General features: G+C 46.6%; 1 protein-coding gene across 15 annotated transcripts in view; it reads left to right on the top strand.

The window, feature by feature from the left end:
• The first annotated feature begins 212 nt into the window (after nucleotides 1-212).
• The window catches only part of MAGI1 (membrane associated guanylate kinase, WW and PDZ domain containing 1), a 621,460-nt gene continuing 600,855 nt past the window's right edge, over nucleotides 213-20,817 (top strand). For all 15 annotated transcript variants that reach the window (XM_056867137.1, XM_056867145.1, XM_056867144.1 and 12 more), the window contains exon 1: nucleotides 213-519. In XM_056867137.1, the coding sequence (XP_056723115.1) occupies nucleotides 213-519 (307 nt within the window). The remainder of the gene's footprint in view (nucleotides 520-20,817) is intronic.

Below are 20,817 nucleotides of genomic sequence, written 5' to 3'. Positions count from 1 at the left end.
CCGCAAGCTGGGCTTGCGGCTCCCGCGGCGGAGAGATGCCGGAGTTGGCCGGCTGGAGCCGGGCACCGTCCGCTCCGTGATGGCTTGAAGCGGGGCGGCCGGAAAGTTGTCGGGAGCGCCGGCGGCGGGCTGCCTCCTCCGCCCGAGCCGCCGCCTGCCTCGCCTCCCCGCCGCCACCCCCGTTTTCCCGACGGTGGGCCACCGGGATCGCCATGTCGAAGGTGATCCAGAAGAAGCACCACTGGACGGCCAAGGTGCACCAGTGCACGGTGAGCCGCGGCGCGCGCGGCGAGCTGGGGGTCCCGGTCCTGGGGGGCGCGGAGTACGGCGAGTTCCCTTACGTCGGGCCGGCGGAGACGGCGCTCCCCGCGGGCGGCGGCGGCGAGGAAGGGGAGCTGGGCGAAGGGGAGCTCTTGCTGGAGGTGCAGGGCGTGCGGGTGTCGGGCTTGCCCCGCTACGACGTGCTGGGCGTTCTCCGCAGCTGCAAGGACCCCGTCACTATCAAAGCCGTCAGACAAGGTAGGACAACCCGGCGGGGGGGCGGACAAGTGGGGGCGAGGCTTTGGCGGGGCTCGGCTCGGGGGGAGGTTGGCTCTTCCACGGCGTGGGCGCCGGGCAGCCTGCGGGGCTCGGCGGCGAGGGGAAATGCGCTCTGCGCGTTCTCAGAGGCCCGCTCGACGACGGCGTCCGGGCGCCGGTTGTTGCCCGTGTCGGGGGAGCCCGTGGAGGATCGATCAGAGAGGGTTGTGGGCCTGGAAGTCCCTTCGGCTTCAGAGCGTCATGGAGTTGGAAGGGACCACCAGGGTCATCTAGTCCAACCCCCTGCACAATGCAGGGAACTCACAACTACCTTCACCCCCACCCCCCAGTGACCCCTAGAAGATGGCCAAGATGCCCTTCCTTCTGACAGGCGACACCGGCTAGAACAAACGGACTGTTGATCTCTTAGGGTTTTTTCCAGAGAAGTTGTGGGCCTCCTTTCTGGGGACTGTGAGAGGACTACTCCAGGCAGCTGATGGAGCGGAGGTTGCCTCTGGGACTGCAGGGACTGTTCTTCCTCTGCTTGGCTGCTTCAGGTGTAAACAGGTGGCATGCAATTCACAAGCTGTCTAAAAGGTCGAATGCTTTTTTTTTTTTTTACCTGGGATCTTAACGTTCGACTGGCTCAAGTCAGACAAGGTACTCTGCACATGGGCAGAGGCTGGATATCCTGGCTCACGCTTGCACGTGGGAGGTATGAGCCTTTCGGAAAAGGGTTTGGCCGGTCTGGTAGCTTGGCTCGTAGCTATCTTTAGAAGGGGCTGTGCTTGTTCTGTAGGGAGGTACCTGCCCTGCCAACGTGATGCTTTTTGAATCTTATTCGCATGGTCTGGCGTGGGGTGACTCTTGATGGGTTCTCCATCTACTAACCCAGGTGGTCTGGCAAAGTCTGTTCTCATTTAGCTGGCCCGAAGGCTTCTTGTCAAAAGCATAACGGAGTTAGAACGAGTGGTAAACTCCATCTCTCTTAACTTTTTCGTCTTCTGTCTCTATAGGGCTAGGTGTGGCTTACTTTTAAAACTGCAGACACATGCCTGCATGAAGTCAAATTGAAAATGGAGTGTGTATGTGTCCATAAATAAAAGCAATGCCGTAAAAATAAGGAAAAAAATATTCTTTCCTCAAAGGACAAATGGAAAACAGTCTCTGGAGGAGTGGTGGGTTCCTACCTACCGTGTCTCTTGAAATACAAGGGGAACCATAAAGGAAGTGTGCCCATGTTCAAGAGGAGCTGCTTAGAAGAGTATTTTAGCCTGTGTTTAGGGCTAATCCGTAGCAACAGTCCCGCTTGTCATTTGTGTCTCTCCTTTCCTGGGGGAAGAAGCGGGCTGATGTCTGTCTAGCGCTTTTCCTGCAGGAGGCTGGACTTTCCCCCTGCAGACAAGAGTTTCAGCTTCATCTAGTCCCGCATGCAGACTTCCCCCTGGCAGACGAGCCGTGTTCTGGCTGGCACGGGTGTGTGTGCTTCCTCCTAAGCCAGTCATGCTTTCTTGCTCCTGAGAGGTGACCGGGACAGCCTTGTGTTTGGACAAGGGGAGGGTGGTTTCGGTCTGTGAAAAAAGAAACTGCTGGGCGACTTGCTGAGCGAGAATGTTTCGGATGCTCGTCGTGCCCTTAAGTGGGTTTTATTCGCCTTCTAAAGATCCCACGCGCACGGGAGAGGAAACTCTCATTTCTTCGAGGGGCTCTCCAGACACTTCGCTGAGGAACGCTCCTTGGGAAAGGATGCTCCGGAATAACGCAGGGCTTGGGTCCTTTCCCCGAAGGCTTCTGGCTGAGCTCTGTGTTTTTGTTCCGCTGACCCAAAGCGAGAGTGTTTGCCAGCTTCTTTTCAGTATGCCACTGCAAAGACGCGACGGGCACCTTCAGGGAGTGGTTTCTGCTGTTCATTTTACGCAGCCACAAATCAGTCTGACTTTTTCCGTCTCTTTCCTGCTCCCCCCCCCTTTCCCCGGGCATCAAAAGTAATGGAATGTCCTTCAGAAAGCATGAAGGGGGTATCTTGTGTTGTTTGATGCCAGGGCAGTAATTGGGCATGACACTGCTTCACCTGAGTAATCCGAGATGTACACTGTACCCCCCTTTCCTCAGTCTCCCTTGGGGCTTGAGCCTTTCAGCTTTACGACCTGTGCCATTTTCTCCAAGTTGTTATCCCTAAAGCCCGGTCAATTTTTAAGAACGTTCTTTTCAAAAGCTGCGTCAGGGCCCCAGCCGCAGAGGGTGATGGGAGGGCTCCTGCAGTTTGTCAGAGGGTGAGCCCTTGGATTCGGTGGCCGGTTCTAATAGGGAGCCAAGCAACAGTTTCATTGGACTGGACCTAGAGGAATTTCCGGAGAGATCGACTCCTCCTGCAGCAATGTAGCTTCGTACTGGAACATTTGGTTGCTCTGATGGAATATGACTAGAATGTCTCTTTTCTTTAAAAAAAAAAAAAAGTGGGGGGGTAAGCATGTGATTGCCAGCTGCCTTCCCTACTTTGTGTCAAAAGGTTGGCATGGATTCTGCGTGGGGGATGGATGATTTCCTCCCCTCCTTCACCCTCCCTCCCTCCCTGGACTGCCAGGAATGCTTGTTCCCCCCTGCTTTGCTGAAATCCCAAACATTTCTTCTTTCAATCTTCCCTAGCAACAGGATGCTTCTGGATCACTTTTGCCCTATGCATTGCTGTTCTCTCCCCCCCCCCCCGCACCGTTCACATGCTAACTGCAGCGGGCATGCACAAGTAAGTCCAGGCAGTTGGCAGGGAAACGTCCGACTCCTCTTTGACCTCTAGTGATCTAGCAAGCCAATCTGCCCATTCCCAACTGAGGTGCGGGCAAAATGTCCCACCTCTTGGCCTAACAGTTATGGTAGTACAGCTTTTCTCAGCCTGTGGGTCCCCACCCAAAAGTGAGTTTCAAAACCTGGGAAAGCAGATCCCATGTTTTTGCAGTTGTATTGATTTCTGCATGCTCGTTGTTGTTGTTTTTAAGTAGGTTGCCATACCTAGTGAATTTGGACTTGCATGTTACTGGTGAGAGAGCCAGTGTGGTGTAGTGGTTAAGAGTATCAGATTAGGAAGGCCCCAGGTGCAAATTTCCACTTGGGTCAGTCACACTCTCTCAGCCTAACCTACCTTACAGGGTTGTTGTGAAGATACAATGGAGAAGATAAAATGCCCTTGCCTTCCCCCGCAGAGTCTTCTTTGGTGTTCTCCCTTCCAAGTTCTGATCATGCTTAGTTTCCGAGGTCTGACCAGATTGGACTATACCATGCCGCCTTCCCTCCCTCAACATCAGGGGCGTTGAACTCATTGTTTATGAGGGCAGGATGCGACAAATGTCACTTGATCGGGCCGGGCCATGTCTCTCCAGTCCAGATCCAGTGTGGGACAGGGGTTGCTGCCTCGGCTGGCTCGCGGGCTGGATAAGCGCTCTCAAGGGGCCAGATCCGGCCCACGGGCCGTATGTTTAACACCCCTGCTCTACATCTTTGTGTGTAAAGTGCCTTTCAAGTCGCAGCCGACTTATGGCGACCCCTTTTGGGGTTTTCATGGCAAGAGACTAACAGAGGTGGTTTGCCAGTGCCTTCCTCTGCACAGCAACCCTGGTATTCCTTGGTGGTCTCCCATCCAAATACTAACCAGGGCTGACCCTGCTTAGCTTCTGAGATCTGACGAGATCAGGCTAGCCTGGGGTCAGAATAAAGTGACTTAGTAGTGAAGGAAAGGCTTGTGCTTGGAAGCATTCTTCCTTTCCATCAGCCTGAAATGGAGGTGGGGAATTATATCTTGGCAGTGGTCTGTTCCACAGCACATGTGGGCTCAGGGTTTAAGTGTCAGTTCTGTGTTTGAGTCCTTTTCAGTGTGCCTTGCATAGGGTTGACTGGGATTAATGCGGGGGGGGGGGGACGGTCAGCGTAGCTGTCTGTCTGAATGCTAACCCAAACAGCACTTAATCAGCTGCCAGGAAGCTGCTGTCCAGATCCCCCCTTAAAACTTGCCCGAGGCTCTTGCAGTTCTGCTCTTTGCCTTTGCCTTCTTTCCCTGTGAACGTGCGTAAACGCTGCCAGGCAAACTATTTTGTCCTAAGTATACACAGGGGAGGTTTGAGTAATTCTAATAGTGACTTACAGGCTAGCCTAGCAAATCTTTGCTTTGTATTGCATAGAAGACTGGTTTTTTTCCCCTCACTGTTCTGCTGACCCTTCTCTAATCATTTGCTCACCATCTGAGGTTGCAGCTCTTGGCGCACTTACTAGGGAGTAAGCCCACTGAACTCAGTGGGACTCCTGAGTAAAGATGATTAGGATATTACTGCAAGCGTAGAGATTGCGAAGGGTGTGGTGTTTCCTGGGACCGGACAACATTTTGTTGGTATTCCGGATCTGTCTGTTTCAACCATTTGCTTGCTTCTGCTTGTTCTAGCCCTCATAGTTGGTCCCTCTGTGTGGACAGCACTCTGGCTTGCCGCTATGAGCGGGGTCACAATTCGCTTCTAAGGGTGTTACAGCGGGGTTGTAACTTGTTGGTGCATATCGGAATGAAATGGACTATCTCTGTGGATATGCAAAAATTCCCCAAGCCCCTGTGGATATGAGGGCCAGTGTGGTGTAGTGGTTAGAGTGTGGGACTAGGATCTGGGAGACCCAGTTTCGAATCCCCACTTTGCCGTGGAAGCTTGCTGAATGACCTTGGGCTAATCACTCTTCTCCTAACCAACCCCATGGGGTTATTGTGAGGGTAAAATGGAGAAGGGGAGAATGTTGTAAGCCGCTTTGCGTTGCCCTTGGGTTTCCCCATTGGGGGGAGAGGTGGAGTATAAAAGAAGTATGCATATGCATATGTCAAGGCTGGGATATCCTCAACGGCTTATAAGAAAGATGAAATGATCTGAGAAGCATTGCTTCTAATGGTGGACACATGCATTTAACTAGTTCCAATGTCTCCTTGGCTCAAGAGCTTCACAGGCTTTTTGAATGGATTTGTCAAGTGACAAGGTGATTTTAATGTATATACAATGAGCAGCCAGTTCATGAGCCAGCGTGGTGAAGAGGTGCTGACTCTAATCTGGAGAACTGGGTTTGATTCCCTACTCCTCCTCATGAAGCCTGCTGGGTGACCCTGGGCCAGTCACGGTTCTCTCAGAACTCTCTCAGCCCATGCGGGGGCAGGCAGCGGCAAACCGCCTTTGAGCGTCTCTTGCCTTGAAAACCCTACACCATAAATTGGCTGTGACTTGACGGCACACTCATGCACACACCATGAGCGGTAATCAGTCCTCCAAACTAATGCTTCGGGAGGGAACCCCTAACATTCATTTCCTCCAAGTATACAAATGAATAAGGGAAGCCATAGGAAATGTTCTGTCAAAAGCATGAGATCTTAATGCATCTTTTGAGAGTTGAGCGGATACTTGGGCAGACCTTTCAACACTTGATGTCTCATCAGAGGTTGCGCTGGCAGGCTGAATGAAGCCCAAGTTCTGGGAGCTATATTCCTTGTAAATGTTATGTGTAATTTCCCTACAAAACTCAGTTACTTGGAGGCTCCCCCCACTTGTATAGGAGAGGGGATGCAAATTTCGATTGTCAGTAACCTGGAATAACCTTAAATTCTCTCCCTTTGTGGCCCCCCTCCTCCAGCAAGCAGAGATCTGTCATACTTGTTAAGCGACATTGAGTTGTTGCTGAAATAAATGCCTGTGTTTTCCTTTTCAAAGGGGGGGTATTGCCAAGCCATGTGCTTCTGTGTGATAATAGATTTACAGATCAATGGGATGCTTTGAATGCCAATGGGCCGAATGGTCTGAGCATATAACTGACTTGCCGCCTTCGTTTGCAACCCTAAAAACAGAACACACAAACAACACCCCTTAATTTAATAGACAAGAGACAAAATGAAACTGAAATTCCATAGAGTGTGGATAAAAGAGCAAAGCCTGTATATGAGATTAAAAACGTACATGCATATATCCTGTCTTTGCGGGCTTTTATCTGCTAAGCTGCAGTTTGTGTTATAGGTTACCGGCTATGAACTAGGACACGAAGGCTGCAAATCTAAGGTTGCTTTCATGGGAGTAAGCCCTATTCAAGTAACGTGGGTCATACTTTCACATAGACCTGCTTAGGATTGCTCCCTAAAAGTCAGCGATGTGGGGCAGAACATTTTGAGTGTTGCATTTTTATGTGGAAAGAGGTCCATACCACATTTGTATCTATAGGCTGTTTATAGTTGCTTGGGCTGCACATCAATCATGTTAGATGGGTAAGATATGAAGCATGGACGAACCTCAGTGCTGGAACATGGTCCAGGATTGTGGATTGTATATTTCCCTTAAATTTTGCTAACATTATTTAAATGAATCGGAAAATTTTCCCATTCAAATCTCCCTGGAAAACTCACATTGCAATAACTGTACAATCCTAAACAGTTGTACCCATCGAAGTCCAAGGAAGGTGTATAACTCTGCTTAGGATTCTCCTGTAAGCTTGCCCCCCTCATCAGTTTTAGGATACAGGAGAATTTAGGTTTGAAATAGTGAAAAGTTTGTTGTTCCCAGTTGTTGAGTGCAAACTCCCTTGATAGGAAGCCTGTAACTCAGTAGTAGAGCTCATACTTTACATGTAGGGGTCCCGTACTCTTGGTGACCTATTTTATTTTTGTCTGAGTGGTAGGAGAATTTTTTTAAAAAAAACCATGACACTATCTGTGGCGCCAGGTCACGTCCAGTAAAAAAGTAAGTGACATAGGGTTAGGGCTGCCAACCTCCAGGTACTTAGCACAGGACTGGCTAGAATAACTTCTGGATAACAATCTGATACACAAGTGTATTAAGGTGCATAAAGTGACTATAAATAAATATATACAACAATATCTAAACAGTCCAAAAGGTACTAATTTCAAAAATTCAATGTAGATCAAGCTGGAACGTCTTCATAGACGAATGAAGAGGGGGACGATCGTTTCATTTCTTCCTCAGCCCCGTTTTTATTGGAATCATTTCACATGCACATATCCATGTACAGGAATTCAGTTATTTTCACTTCTCCCATAGGGATGAAAGTAGCAACTTACGGTATGTATAGTAACAATATCAAGTTCCATGCAGGATACATCAGCTCAGAGACATAGTTGCACAGACGAATTCAACCGTTCCCAAAGGGATACAAGTGGTAACTGCCATTCGTCTATGAAGACGTTGTTCCAGCTTGATCTACATTGAATTTTTGAAATTAGTACCTTTTGGACTGTTTAGATATTGTTGTATATATTTATTTATTTATAGTCACTTTATGCACCTTAATATACTTGTTTATCAGATTGTTATCCAGTAGTTATTCTAGCCAGTCCTGTGCTAGAATACTGTGGTAGCAGTACAGTGGTGTTGATTTTGGTTGCTCAACCTCCAGGTACTAGCTGGAGATCTCCTGCTATTACAACTGATTTCCCACCGACAGAGATCAGTTCCCCTGGAGAAAATGCCGCTTTGGCAATTAGACTCTATGGCATTGAAGTCCCTCCCGTCCCCAAACCCCGCCCTCCTCAGGCTCCGCCCCAAAAACCTCCCGCTGGTGGCAAAGAGGCAATGCTACATAGGGTAGCTTTAGGAATTGCCTGAAACTGTGGTTTTAATGGAATTGATGTGATGCTGCAGCTGGCATTGCAACCCCAATATCTCAGCCCACCGCGTTCCTACCAGTTGCTAGGCAGGCACTGCTTAACAACCCTAACAAGATCTCAGGTTCAGCCCCCAAGGATTTTGGGATTTTTCCTTGAGGTCCTGAGAACTACCAGGAGTCAGTAGAGATAATACAAGGATAAGATGGCTTAATGGTCTGATTTAGTATAAGGTGGCTTGATAATGTGATGAACGTGCATGACCTAATCCGGAGGTCCTCACCTTGGTGCCCGTGGATGCCATGGCACCCGCTGACACCTTTCATAGTGCCCACCAGGTGTTTTTAGAAAGTGGGGGGGGGGCAGTTGGGGCTTTCCCCTGGCAAGGCTTTGATTGACTGGGCAGCTGCTGCCACAGCACGGGAATCTTCACTTTGGGACTGAAGGCAAACTGCGGCTGGCTCCGCCTCCTGCAGCAGCCATTTTGTAGCACCCATTTTGGCGCACTGGCTCCAAAAGGTTGGGCGCCCCTGACCTAATCAGTAGAAGAACTTTAAAATACTGTAGCAGGACGAAAAGCTGTATTTATTGTGTGGCTTTAATAGTTTTAATTATAGATGTAGTATGGTTTTATTGGGTTTTGTTGTTGTTGTTCTGTTGTCACTTGCCCTGAGCCCGGCCGGGGATTGAGGGTGGGCTAGAAATGTATATAAATAAAATGAAACAAAATAAGCTGAGCGTGTGAAGTAACAATGAGAGCCAGCGTGGTGTAGTGGTTAAGAGTAGAGGTTTGGGGCGGTGGACTCTGAGCTGGAGAACCGGGTTTGATTCCCCACTCCTCCATATGAGTGGTGGAGGCTAATCTGGTGAACTGGATTTATTTCCCCTCTCCTACACATGAAGCCAGCTGGGTGACCTTGGGCTAGTCACGCTCTCTCAGCCCCACCTACCTGGCAGAGTGTCTGTTGTGGGGAGGGGAAGGGAAGGTGATTGTAAGCCGGTTTGATTCTCCCTTAAGTGGTAGAGCAAGTTGGCATATAAAAACCAACTCTTCTTTTTCTTCTGAATTTTTAATTTGTGAATTTTAATGTGATAAACTGAAATTCTGGGTTCTCATATATGTAGGACTGAAATGGGATCCCGATGCATGTCAGCCCAGTTCCAAAGCAAGGTATACGAAGTTGCCATTTGTTAGTCATACTAGGCCTAGTACTGTCTTCGTGGATGGGTTGTATGCCTTCCCACCCATGCTAATTGTGATGGGTTTCTAAATGGAAACGCCAGTGGCTGAACCTGGACTTTCTATATGATTCAAGCTCCTTTCTAAAGCTGTTCTTCTCTCCTTCCCTTCCCCGCCCAATTAAACCACATAATCCAGAGTACAGGAGTCCAAGTAGCAGCAGAACAAATGCTGCAATAGGAATGAACAGCCAGAGCTGTGAAACTTCATGCCTTGGAGGAAGGCATCTTCAGTCTGTTTAGGAGTTGCTCCTGTCCATTGTAAAATCTTGTTGAGAGGAAACTTGAGGACAAAAGACCTCTTCTGCCATTTGCATACCAGGAGGAGAGAAGAACTGCACACCAGGCTTCCATCGCTGAAGGCTGAATCTAGTCTTTTCCTTCCATGAGGACATGCTCATTTGAATTCTGACAAAACTGAGTGTCTCTGGAGCCTCAGCAGAGAAATACTGTTGTGATGAACTTGAATGTCTGAAGTGGCCCTTACCATAACCTTGCATTCGAAGCAGTTATCATTGTTCATCTTCTTGATACCTTGACTCCCTTGAATAGCTTAAGAGATGTCGGGTTAAACATTTCTCAGATTTTTTAAAAAAATGCCATTTGTGCTCCATTATCTTTTTGCACCCTCTAAACACTGGTCAGTTCCTGCCGGCTGTGTCTTTCAACATTGTCCTCTTCCTCCTTTTTGATGGCTTCAGATAAGTACTAATTATCGATAACATTCTTGAATTTCACAAAGGTACAAGGGTATTTTCCCCTTGCTTTGCAAAAAAGAGGAAGTCAAGGGACCATTTTTGTTGGCTCATAAACTGTTACTATTGTGTAGATGAATTGGTTCTCTAGAATGAGAGAGATTAAAGAGATGCTGGCACGGCACCAGTGACCTATTGGAAGAACTAGATGAAATGGTCCCCTTACTAAACACAATTTGGGGGCTTTAGGGACACTGAAATGCACACGCATAGGAATGACATGGCACTTGCTTTCTCCACCCATGACATCTGGGTCTGGTCTGCTAATAGTCCTATGTAGGTAAAGTGGGGGTCGGCAACATTTTTTAAAAAAACAAGTGCTGCTTCTGAGTAATAAAAAATTCCTGAGCGACTAAAACAAATGTATATAAATTTCCTGTTAAGATATTAAATTTGCTTCAACCCCCCCTCGCGCTGAATGAATGAATGCTTCCCTGTTCCCTTCACATGGAGAGAGGTCAGTTGATTGAGCCTTCCCAAATCTTCTCACAAGAGCATTCTCTCCCACAGTCTTTGCCTGAGTTCTAGGGGCTGTGCAAACTACTCTTATGCAACGGATGAACTAGCTGGAGGAGACCTCTGCCAGTTAGGGTATGTGCGCAGACTCTGCCTTATGATCTAGAACACTGCAAAAAGCTATGGTGGTGTAGTAGTTAAGAGCAGTGGACACTAATCTGGAGAACCAGGTTTGATTCCCCGCTCTTCCACGTGAAGCCTGCTGGGTGACCCTGGGCTAGTCACAGTTCTCTCAGAACTCTCTCGACCCCACCTATCTCACAAGGTACCTGTTCGGGGGGGGGGGGAAGGGAAGGCAATTGTAAGCCGCTTTGAGACTGCTTATGGTAGAGCAAAGTGGGGTATAAAAACTAACTCTTCTTTCACATACAGACCCCCATGTATGTACAATTGTTTTATACATTTGGAGTTCTCACTAGTAGTTGAACGCTTGGATGTTGGACATGGACCCATCAGTGAAACCCACTTTTCTTTTCATGAACAGTTAGGGTTCCCAACTGCCCAGTGGTGCAGGCAAATGCCCACCAATCAACTGGGCTGCCTGTCAACCAGCTGATGGTTGGCAGGTGGAAACAGGAAGGGGAGAGTGATCCCTGTGCCTTTCACACTCCCGATGTGATACTGTAACTTCCGGGTTTACCAGGGAGTTTTCGGAGAAAATGGCTGGAGTATCCTGCACGATGTCCAGGGTAAACCCGGAAGTGACAGTATCGCACCAGGAGACTCTCCCCCCAACCCTGCACAAAAGAAACTCCTGCTGGTGGGAAGAGGGGACCTGGCAACCCTATGTCCTCTGTATGTGCTTTTGCATCTCTGCACAGGGATAGAAAATGTTGCAAGCCTTTAAATCTGTCTGAATTGGTAATGAGCATCTCAGTTTTAATTTGGGGTGAGGTAGGGTTCTGGACGATGGATACCAGGGCAGTACTGCCTTCATAGAACGGAGGAGGTTGGAATCTTTCCAAGTGGACCCATAGAACCCAAAACCGACTTGTAGCCTAGCCATACAGAGATGCAGGCTAACTCATGGCATGGTTTTGTGTTGAGATCAGGGGCTAGCCTTGGATTAGAGAAGAATGCTCGAGAAGCCATGGCTTCCATGCCACCAGGCTTTTGGTAAAGGAAAGCTTGTTAGACCCGAGTGCTCAAACCGATGTTGGACTGAGAACAACCCTTCTTTACAGGAGCTTACTTCCTTCTGCCCTGACTCCTCAAAGGTGGTTTACTGATAGTGAATTATGAGTACAGTAAGGCTTTTGTTATGGCATGCCTGGATATCCTACCACTTGCAGTTTCAGTAGGCCACTTCAAGGGGATTCTCTATAGTTAAAGTCTGCTCCTGTGACTGAGGATTTTGTTCCATGTCACATTTTGGTGCCCGAGGTTTGAGGCTGAGCACAAAAGATTTTTGAGGACCATTATATCTCATTTCCCAGGAAGGTCAGATCAGGATAAATTCATATTAAAAAGGTAAAGGTCCCCTGTGCAAGCACCGGGTCATTCCTGACCCATGGGGTGATGTCACATCCTGACATTTCCTAGGCAGACTTTGTTTTTTTTACGGGGTGGTTTGCCAGTGCCTTCCCCGGTCATCTTCCCTTTACCCCCAGCAAGCTGGGTACTCATTTTACCAACCTCGGAAGAATGGAAGGCTGAGTCAACCTTGAGCCGGCTACCTGAAACCAACTTCAGTCGGGAGCAAACTCAGGTCGTGAGCAGAACTTGTACTGCAGCTTACCACTCTGCACCACGGGGCTCCTAAATTCATATTACTACTGATGAAAGCTGGGCAATGAAGAAAACTGACAGGAAGAAAATAGATCCCTTTGAAATGTGGTGCTGGAAGAGAATGTTATGGATACTGTGTTGCGACCACCATAAAGATGATGATGAAGCATTCTGATGTCAGCATGGTTGACCTGCACACTGATAGCACCACTGTGGGTCATTAGGCATTGAATTGTAAGGGTGGTTATTTTGAGATATTTTAACCCTCCACCACTGATTCCCCATGGCGCAGAGGGGTAAGCTGCAGTACTGCAGTCAAAAGCTCTGCTCACGACCTGAGTTCGATCCCGACGGAAGTCGGTTTCAGGCAGCCGGCTCAAGGTTGACTCAGCCTTCCATCCTTCTGAGGTCGGTAAAATGAGTACCCAGCTTGCTGGGGGTAAAGGGAAGATGACTGGGGAAGGCACTGGCAAATCACCCTAGTAAATGTCGGGATGTGACGTCACCCCATGGGTCAGAAATGACCCCGTGCTTGCACAGGGGACCTTTACTGATTCCCCCCCTGTTTTATGCCATCTTTTCGGGGCTTATTCATCTGCTTGCTCAGCTGTAACTAGATGTTACGTTTTAGTGGCGCCTTTGTTTAATAGATTGTATAGGGCTGGTTTTAACTTATTTTTTTTAGATGGTTTTATTCTATTTTTGTATAGTATTTTTGTGAGCCTCTCTGAGCCTGACCTTTGGCTGGGGAGGGTGGGGTAGAAATGTAATAAATAAATAAATAAATGGTTATTTTTAATTTTTCCCATGAAAATGTGAGATAAATTATTGTTTTTACTTTGATGGAATCATTGTGTTGTTGCTAAGGCGTATTTGCTGATACGATAAAGGCAGGCTCACTATTATAACCAGATAGATAAACTGCAAAGTGAGAATATTCCAATTAACATGTCTTAAAATAAAGCATGGTAGACTATCAGAATGGTGCCTAATCTTGTCAGCAGGTAGGAACATCCCCCCACTCCTTGAATCAAATACCCAGTAAAAGAGCTTGTTTTCAGCAAACAAGGAAAAAGGAAAACCACAGGAATAGTTTAATCCATATTTGTTGTACTGCAGTTAAGTTAAGACACAGCGCTGAAGGAAATCCGATAACTATAAAGAATCTCTTCACTTTAATGGTGTGTTTTTTAAATCAAGTGTTGTACTGTAAATTTGAAAGGCTAAACATGCCAACACACAGAAGTGCCCAGGGAAATGCTTCCGTATTGTTTTGTTGGGGGGGTGTTCTAGCAAATATTTGGCAGATTTGAGTGGTGAGCTCTCCAAGAACGCAAACCCAAGAGTTGATATGTACTTTCGGCTTCCTTTGTTCCACCCTAAGAGCTCTCCGGACTGCTGCCTCAGCGAGGGCCAAGGAACGTTAGACCCGAAGCGAAAATGATGCCGCAACAAGTCACTTGAGTGCCTGGTTTCTCAGCTGCTTCAGTATCTGAGTGGGCTCCAGGGCTTCATTCCCATCTCCTTGTGGTTTGGATGAGTTCTCTGTGCCACTTTCCCCTACCCGGGTGTTGAGCTTCCCCTACTCTGCTTAGCTTCTGAGATCTGGTGAGTCTGGGCTTGCCTGGGCCATTCAGGTCAGTAAGGATTATTGCAAACAAAACACTCGAAGCATCCCATCTATATTAAGTGCTTGTGCAAGTCCCAATATTACTTTGTTTAATTTACTATATATGCCATTTTGTATCGTTTTGTATAAAACATCTATAGTACAGTGACACAGATTTCCTGTGTTCATATGCAGCCATGAAGTGATCACTGTAAGTTAAATAAATGCTTGATACTTGGACATATATATCGTTTAGTATTCTAATAATCAATGAAGAATTGTCTGGTTTTTGCATTTTTCTATCCACCTGTGACTATAGTATGGGTGGCTAACTTACATTAAAAGTAAAGTAAAGGTCACGTGTGCAAGCACGGGGTCATTCCTGACCCATGGGGTCCCGAAGTTTCCTAGGCAGACTTTGTTTACAGGGTGGTTTGCCAGTGCCTTCCCCAGTCATCTTCCCTTTACCCCCAGCAAGCTGGGTACTCATTTCACCGACCTCGGAAGGATGGAAGGCTGAGTCAACCTTGAGCCGGCTACCTGAAACCGACTTCTGTTGGGATCGAACTCAGGTTGTGAGCAGAACTTGGACTGCAGTACTGCAGCTTACCACTTTGCGCCATGGGGCTTACATTGCAGCTCTGCAATATCTTCTTTTCTTCTATATCTTCTGGTATTTTGAAAAACTCCAGTATTTGGCACAAGTTACTCCTGCAGATAATTGGGGTAAAAGCCGAAAAATTATTTGTGTTTTTTTTAATGCTTAAAACAATAAATAACTCAGGGCTTTTGTTGTAATCACTGCACATTTTTACTATTACTCCGGTATTTTTTTTAGCTACCTGGAAGGCCTTCAATTAATTATAGATATGGTTTGTTTTTATCCTTCCAGCAAATATAGTCATCAGTAATTTAATGCATTTTGAGGGAATGGTATGAGGATGTGCATGAAAATGTTACTTGCAGTTGGGTTGTTCTGTTCTTTATTTTGTTCTATTATTAAAGGTGTTCAGATTCTTCTGCTTAAAAAAAAAAGCTTTAAAACCAATGGGACCACATTTCCAGTTGTAACTCGGTTGTTTCCCACTCAGTCAGGATTACGTTCTCAGGGATTGTACTTGACAATGATGGAATCCTCCTTGCTAAATTCACGCAGATAGGGGCGGGGGGAGTCCCCATTTTTTATCCAATTTAAAATTCTCCCAGGGCAGGCACAGCGAGACATTGTACCACCCTAGAAGGGCAGAGAGGGCACAGTTGTTCAGCACCCAAGAAAGGTAAGCCCTGAACCACACTGTCTCCTCTGCACAGTGTAGTAATTACAAACTAATTTATTGCAAAGCAAGTAAGAGGACCCATAAACGCATCTTTCAGAGAAAGTACTCAAATGCTCTGTTCCTACCACTCCGAAGGCATTCCTGGACAGAAGACAAAGAAGAAGAGTTGGTTTTTATACCCCGATTTTCTCTACCTTTAAGGAGCCTCAAACCAGCTTACAATTGCCTTCCCTTCCTCTCCCCCAGAGCAGACAGTGAGGTAGGTGAGGCTGAGAAGAGTTCTGAGAGAACTGTGACTAGCCCAAGGTCACCCAGCAGGCTTCATATGGAGGAGAAACCAACCTGGTTCACCAGATTAGTGTCTGCCGCTCATGTGGAGTAGTGGGGACTTGAACCTGGTTCTCCAGATTGGAGTCCACAGTGGGGCCCGAGGGAAGCAACGGCAGCCTTGATTCCGAAACACTTTGGGATTCTCTCTTCTCTTGAGAACTGCATGCACTAATTGATAGATTGGGATCAAGAGCAGAAGAGATTCTGAACTGTTATGAGGCAGTGTTCCAACTTGTATGGGCCTGCTTGTCTCCTAAAATCAAATGCTTGGCTTTAAACAAACAAACAAACAAAAAAAAAAGCAAAACCAAACCCCATCTACTTAAAGCCTTTTAAAAGAATTCCTTTTGCATTTTCCGCGGCTCTGCGTTATCAGCCGGTTTAAGCTGGAGCTCGTGAAGATCAGTTTATCTGAGTATATTTAGATTACATGGGATCGTTGAAAAAAGGGGGAGGAAGCACAGTTGAAGGAACACAGTGGGTCTATTTACCTCTTTCTGTCGTATGTGATGCTTTGACAACATTAATTTGACCCTGAGATTAATCTGAAAGCAGAAGGATGTAATGGTAGATGTCTATGCAGGGCTGGCATTAATTACCGGAGCCAGCTGCGGAATGTTAGGCTCAATTACATTTACCAATGTGAATGAAACAGGCTCTTTAAAAGTTATTTGCCCAGGCATTTATTCTGACATCTTTTCCCTAAGGGTGTCTGGGAGGGATGTGATGTCTTTCAATAGTCTGTTTCCCTCCCCCCTTCCTATATAAACCACTGGAGGGTTTGGTAAATTGGAGGGGGGGGTGGAGAGAAGAGACATAATTATCAATGCCTCTGTGAAAATTTTGGGCAAGTTCAATCGCTTTACGTACACCAGCAAGCAAAATGTCAGCATTATTAATAGATGACTTGAAACATCTTTTGATAAGTAGGTTATAAACACTGCTGGCTCTGGCATGAACACAATAAGTAAGCACTGAAGCATGTCTTGGTAAAAAAGTAGAAATATTTGCATTACATCTTGAGTTGTACTCCCGAATGCCTATTTGGGATAAATGTTAATAAGGTCAAAACACTTCCTTTTTTGCGCCTCAGTTGAAAATGTTGCTGCGTTTAAAAACCATCAGCATTTTATGTTTAAGCAGGTTGCCCCCAGAATCTGCTCCAGCTTACAAGTTGTGGGGTAAAGTTCCTTAAAGGCCTTGTTCCCTGATCACCTTTTTGCAGTGGTCAGCTATATTTGTGTTCCAGGAGTAAAACGTGTCGGTGAAAGAGAGAATGCATAACTGGTTATGTGGTGCTGCATGATCTGTTGAGGTGTTAACTGGCTTATTTTAATCTATGCATTGTTTTTAAGTTGACCCAATTAATTGGTTGACATGAAAACCCTTATTATAAGGGTCTCAAGTAGAAGTGGGTGGAGTCCCTAGACCTCTGACTCATTTATGTTGTGTTTTCTCTCCCCTCGCCCCCCAATCCCATGGACTCTTCACTGTCTTATCTGCATCTGAAAGCTGTCCTGGCAATTCTATCTGTTTCCTTTGGTAGGCTGGCTGTATCTTAAATGTCTCTGTAGCTGGAAGCCTGAGCCTTGGTTATACGATGAGGGAAAAGGCGCTCTATTCTGATCTGGGGGCAGAAAGAACTATGCCCAGGATCGAGGAAGGGTGCTGTGGTCAGGCTTCCCTCTGATGGCTTTCACTACCGTCTGTGGCCCTCTTCATATCATCATTAGTTTGAGATACTTGATGGTATATGAAATTCATATCTGAGTCATTATGATGTAGTGTGTGGGGGTCCCAGCCTTTTTCAGCCTGCGGGCCACCTTTGGCATTTCTTGCACAGGGTAGTGAGCACAGCCACAAAATGGTGGCTAGAGGAGGCAGAGCCAACAACAAAATGGTGGGGAATTGAGGTTATGTATAACACTAATAGTTTGTTTGTTTATTTGTTACGGCCAATGGCCAGCATATAACACTAATAGTAATTCTTTGATATTTCAGACAGAAGCTCTGTTTAACCGGATTCCTTTTAATCCACGCAGCCAATCGGAAGACTTGCTGGGCAAAAGCCCCACCTGGCCCTGCCCTCTTCCTAAAAACACTTGGTGGGCACCGGGAAAGGTGTTGGTGGCCACCGCGTTGGGGACCCATACTGTAGGGATTAGAGCTGAAAAGACCCAGGTTTGAATCCCCACTCACCAGTGAAGCTTGCTGACTCATTTTGTACCACTGTTTCCTCTTGGCCTACCCGACCTTACAGTGAAGATGAAAAGCCATGAATCCTGCCAAAAGTTTTTTTGGGGGAAGAGTAGTATTAAAAAAAAAAAAGATTAGTAAAATAGCCATTCAGTGGAAACAGAGATGGCTGAAGTCCTAAGCGAACTGTAGAGATGAGTGCAGCTTCTTACATCCATTAGGCACAGGAGGTGAGGTCCAACTGGGCTGTGTTAGAGGCAATTCATGTCTTGCCGAAGGCTGAACGTACAGCTTGAAGGGTTGTGTTGTTTCAAGGACTCTGGGGGCATTCAGACATACTTTCTACCTAGTCCTAGTCCATACTAATGTGTCTCAAAGCTTTTACCAAGCAAATTCAGCAGCACATCTGATTTGGACTTCTGTGGGCCTTCCCCCAACCTGGACATGAGGTCACCTTAGCCTGTTATTCCTAGGGTCGCCATCCTCCAGGTACTATCTGGAGATCTCCTGCTACTACAACTACTCTCCAGCCGATCGAGATCCGTTCACCTGGAGAAAATGGCCGCTTTGGCAATTGGACTCTATGGCATTTAAGTCCCTCCCCTCCCAAACCCCACCCTCCTCAGGTTCTGCCCCAAACACCTCCCGCCGGTGGCGAAAGGGGACCAGGCAATCCTAATTATTCCAGAACGTATGCACAGAAACACTGGTCATGGAGCCATGGCTCTTGACTTAACAACTGGGAACTGCTGTTCTGGACAGGAATCCCCACAAGCAGTTACTATAATCTGGAACAGGGAAACATTATCTTGTTTGTGGTGAACCAGTTAGCAACGGGCTGGTTTTGTTTCCTGTTGGCAAAGAGCGAGTTCACATTCTTCCCATCTGCCGTTTGGTTTCGATAGCCTTTCTGTGTACAGTTTGTCAAGAATTAATACGATCCTCTAATGGGATAAAATGGGATTATGTTTTTCTCCAATAAGGTTAAATATCTTTCAGCTTCATTATGAAATAACACTGCAGGCTCTAATTTCGGGGGACTGTCAAATCACAGTGCAGTTAACCTTCAAATTACATTACTAATTACTAGCAATGTTTCACAATTATTACTGCGTACAGCATTAAATAATTAACTACATTTTTTACTATTATGGTTCTTAAATAGAGTTAACTTGTTTTTTTGAGTGTGCGTGACCTCCTTTGGAACCAGAATTTGGACTTTTTAAAGCTTATGAAACACTAGCTTCTGGTAGCCGGGCAAACATTACTTTTTCTGAATTTAAAATCGGAGGCTCCCTTCCCTCTTGTGTTTGTGAGAACGCTCACTTTTCAAGAGGGTAAACGTTGCCTGCCCTCAGGAAAGTCCCCCTCGAGTCTCTTCGGTCAGATGCATGAAGTGATAGATCCAGTTGGCAGAGATATACACAAAGCTACGAAAAGAAGGAGAAGAAGAGTTGGTTTTTTTATTGTTTCTTTTTATACAAATTTCAATTATATATTTCTTATTCTACATACAATGTTTGTATAACATACTTTTCTCATTCCCTCCCCTCCCTCCCCTCCCCCTCCCTAGCCCCACTCCTTCTCTTTGTAATTTTTAGCCTCTTTGTAATTTTTAGCCTCTTGTAATTTTTAGCCTCTTTTAGTCTGGATCTTCCACCGAATGTCTTTTCTTCCTTCCACTGATATGCACTCTAAGTAGGTCTTCCATCTACTCGTGATTTCCCTGCTCTTGTCTTCCCATGAAGTCTTCTGGTGCATCATCTCGACGATGTCCGACTGTATAAATTCAAACAGATACTTGTGCCAGATTTCTATAGTCCATTTACTTTTATCCTTCCAACCCAGAGCTATTACTGCTTTGCTTGCTAATAGCATAGCCTTGAGTATGGCCTGATCCCTCTTATTTACCCCCGAGTTCCCTGTTGTGCTCATTAACATTAGCTTAAAATCTATGGTTAAGGAGACTTTACATATTCTCCTTATAATTTCTAATATTTGTGTCCAAAAGTCCCTAACCTCTGGGCATTCCCACCACATGTGGGAGAACCGACCTTTAGATTGTCTACAATGCCAACACATGGGGCTTAGTCCTGGAAACATATTCGCTAATTGCGCTGGTGTTTTGTACCATTTTGTAAAAAAGAAGAGTTGGTTTTTATATGCCGATTTTCTCTATCTTTTTAAAAGAAGAACCAGACCGGCTTACAATCGCCTTCCCTTCCTCTCCCCCACAACAGACACTTTGTGAGGTAGACGGGGCTGAGAGAGTTCTGAGAGAACTGTGACTAGTCCAAGGTCACCCAGCAGGTTTCATGTGGAGGAGTGGGAAAACCAACCTGGTTCTCCAGATTATAGAGTCCACTGCTCCTAACCACTACACCACACTGGTGGGGGGAGTGGGAGCAATAGGTCCAGCTTCCCAGACCAAGGTGTGTAACATTATATTGCCTAGCACAGAGGGAAACAAGATCCCGGTTAGAAGAGTAAGCGATCCATGCGGCTTGGATTCTCTCTCAACTGTTGATGAAACTGCAAAGTAGAATCATAGAATTGGAAGGGACCACCAGGGTCATTTAGTCCAACCCCCTGCACAATGCAGGACATTCACAACTACCTCCCCACCACACCCCCAGTGACCCATACTTCATGCCCATAAGATGGCCAAGGTGCCCTCCCTCTCATGATCTCCCTACAGTCATCAGATGGCCACCTAGCCTCTTCTTAAAAACCTCCAGGGAAGGAGAGCTTACCGCCTCCTGAGGAAGCCTGTGTGACTTGAATAGTGCACACAAACCTGTTATAAACCAAGCAGCCCAAGTCCCTGTCAAGTCCGAGGCTGGTGGTATCAAATCTGGGTGGGAATCCTCACTCTGCAGCTTCTTGCTGGGATCTGCCTCTGCAATGTTTTTGCCGGAATGCTGCAATGCAGCGAGGCAATATCCAGCCTTCTCTGTCGGTGGGTACAGCTGCTGTGCCTCCGGGACGGAGGTGATTGATCCAGTCGCACTCAGAGCAGCACAGCAGAAT

Source organism: Euleptes europaea, chromosome 1 (assembly GCF_029931775.1).
Source record: "Euleptes europaea isolate rEulEur1 chromosome 1, rEulEur1.hap1, whole genome shotgun sequence".
Lineage (NCBI taxonomy): Eukaryota > Metazoa > Chordata > Lepidosauria > Squamata > Sphaerodactylidae > Euleptes > Euleptes europaea.
This window is presented reverse-complemented; position numbering and strand designations above follow the sequence as displayed.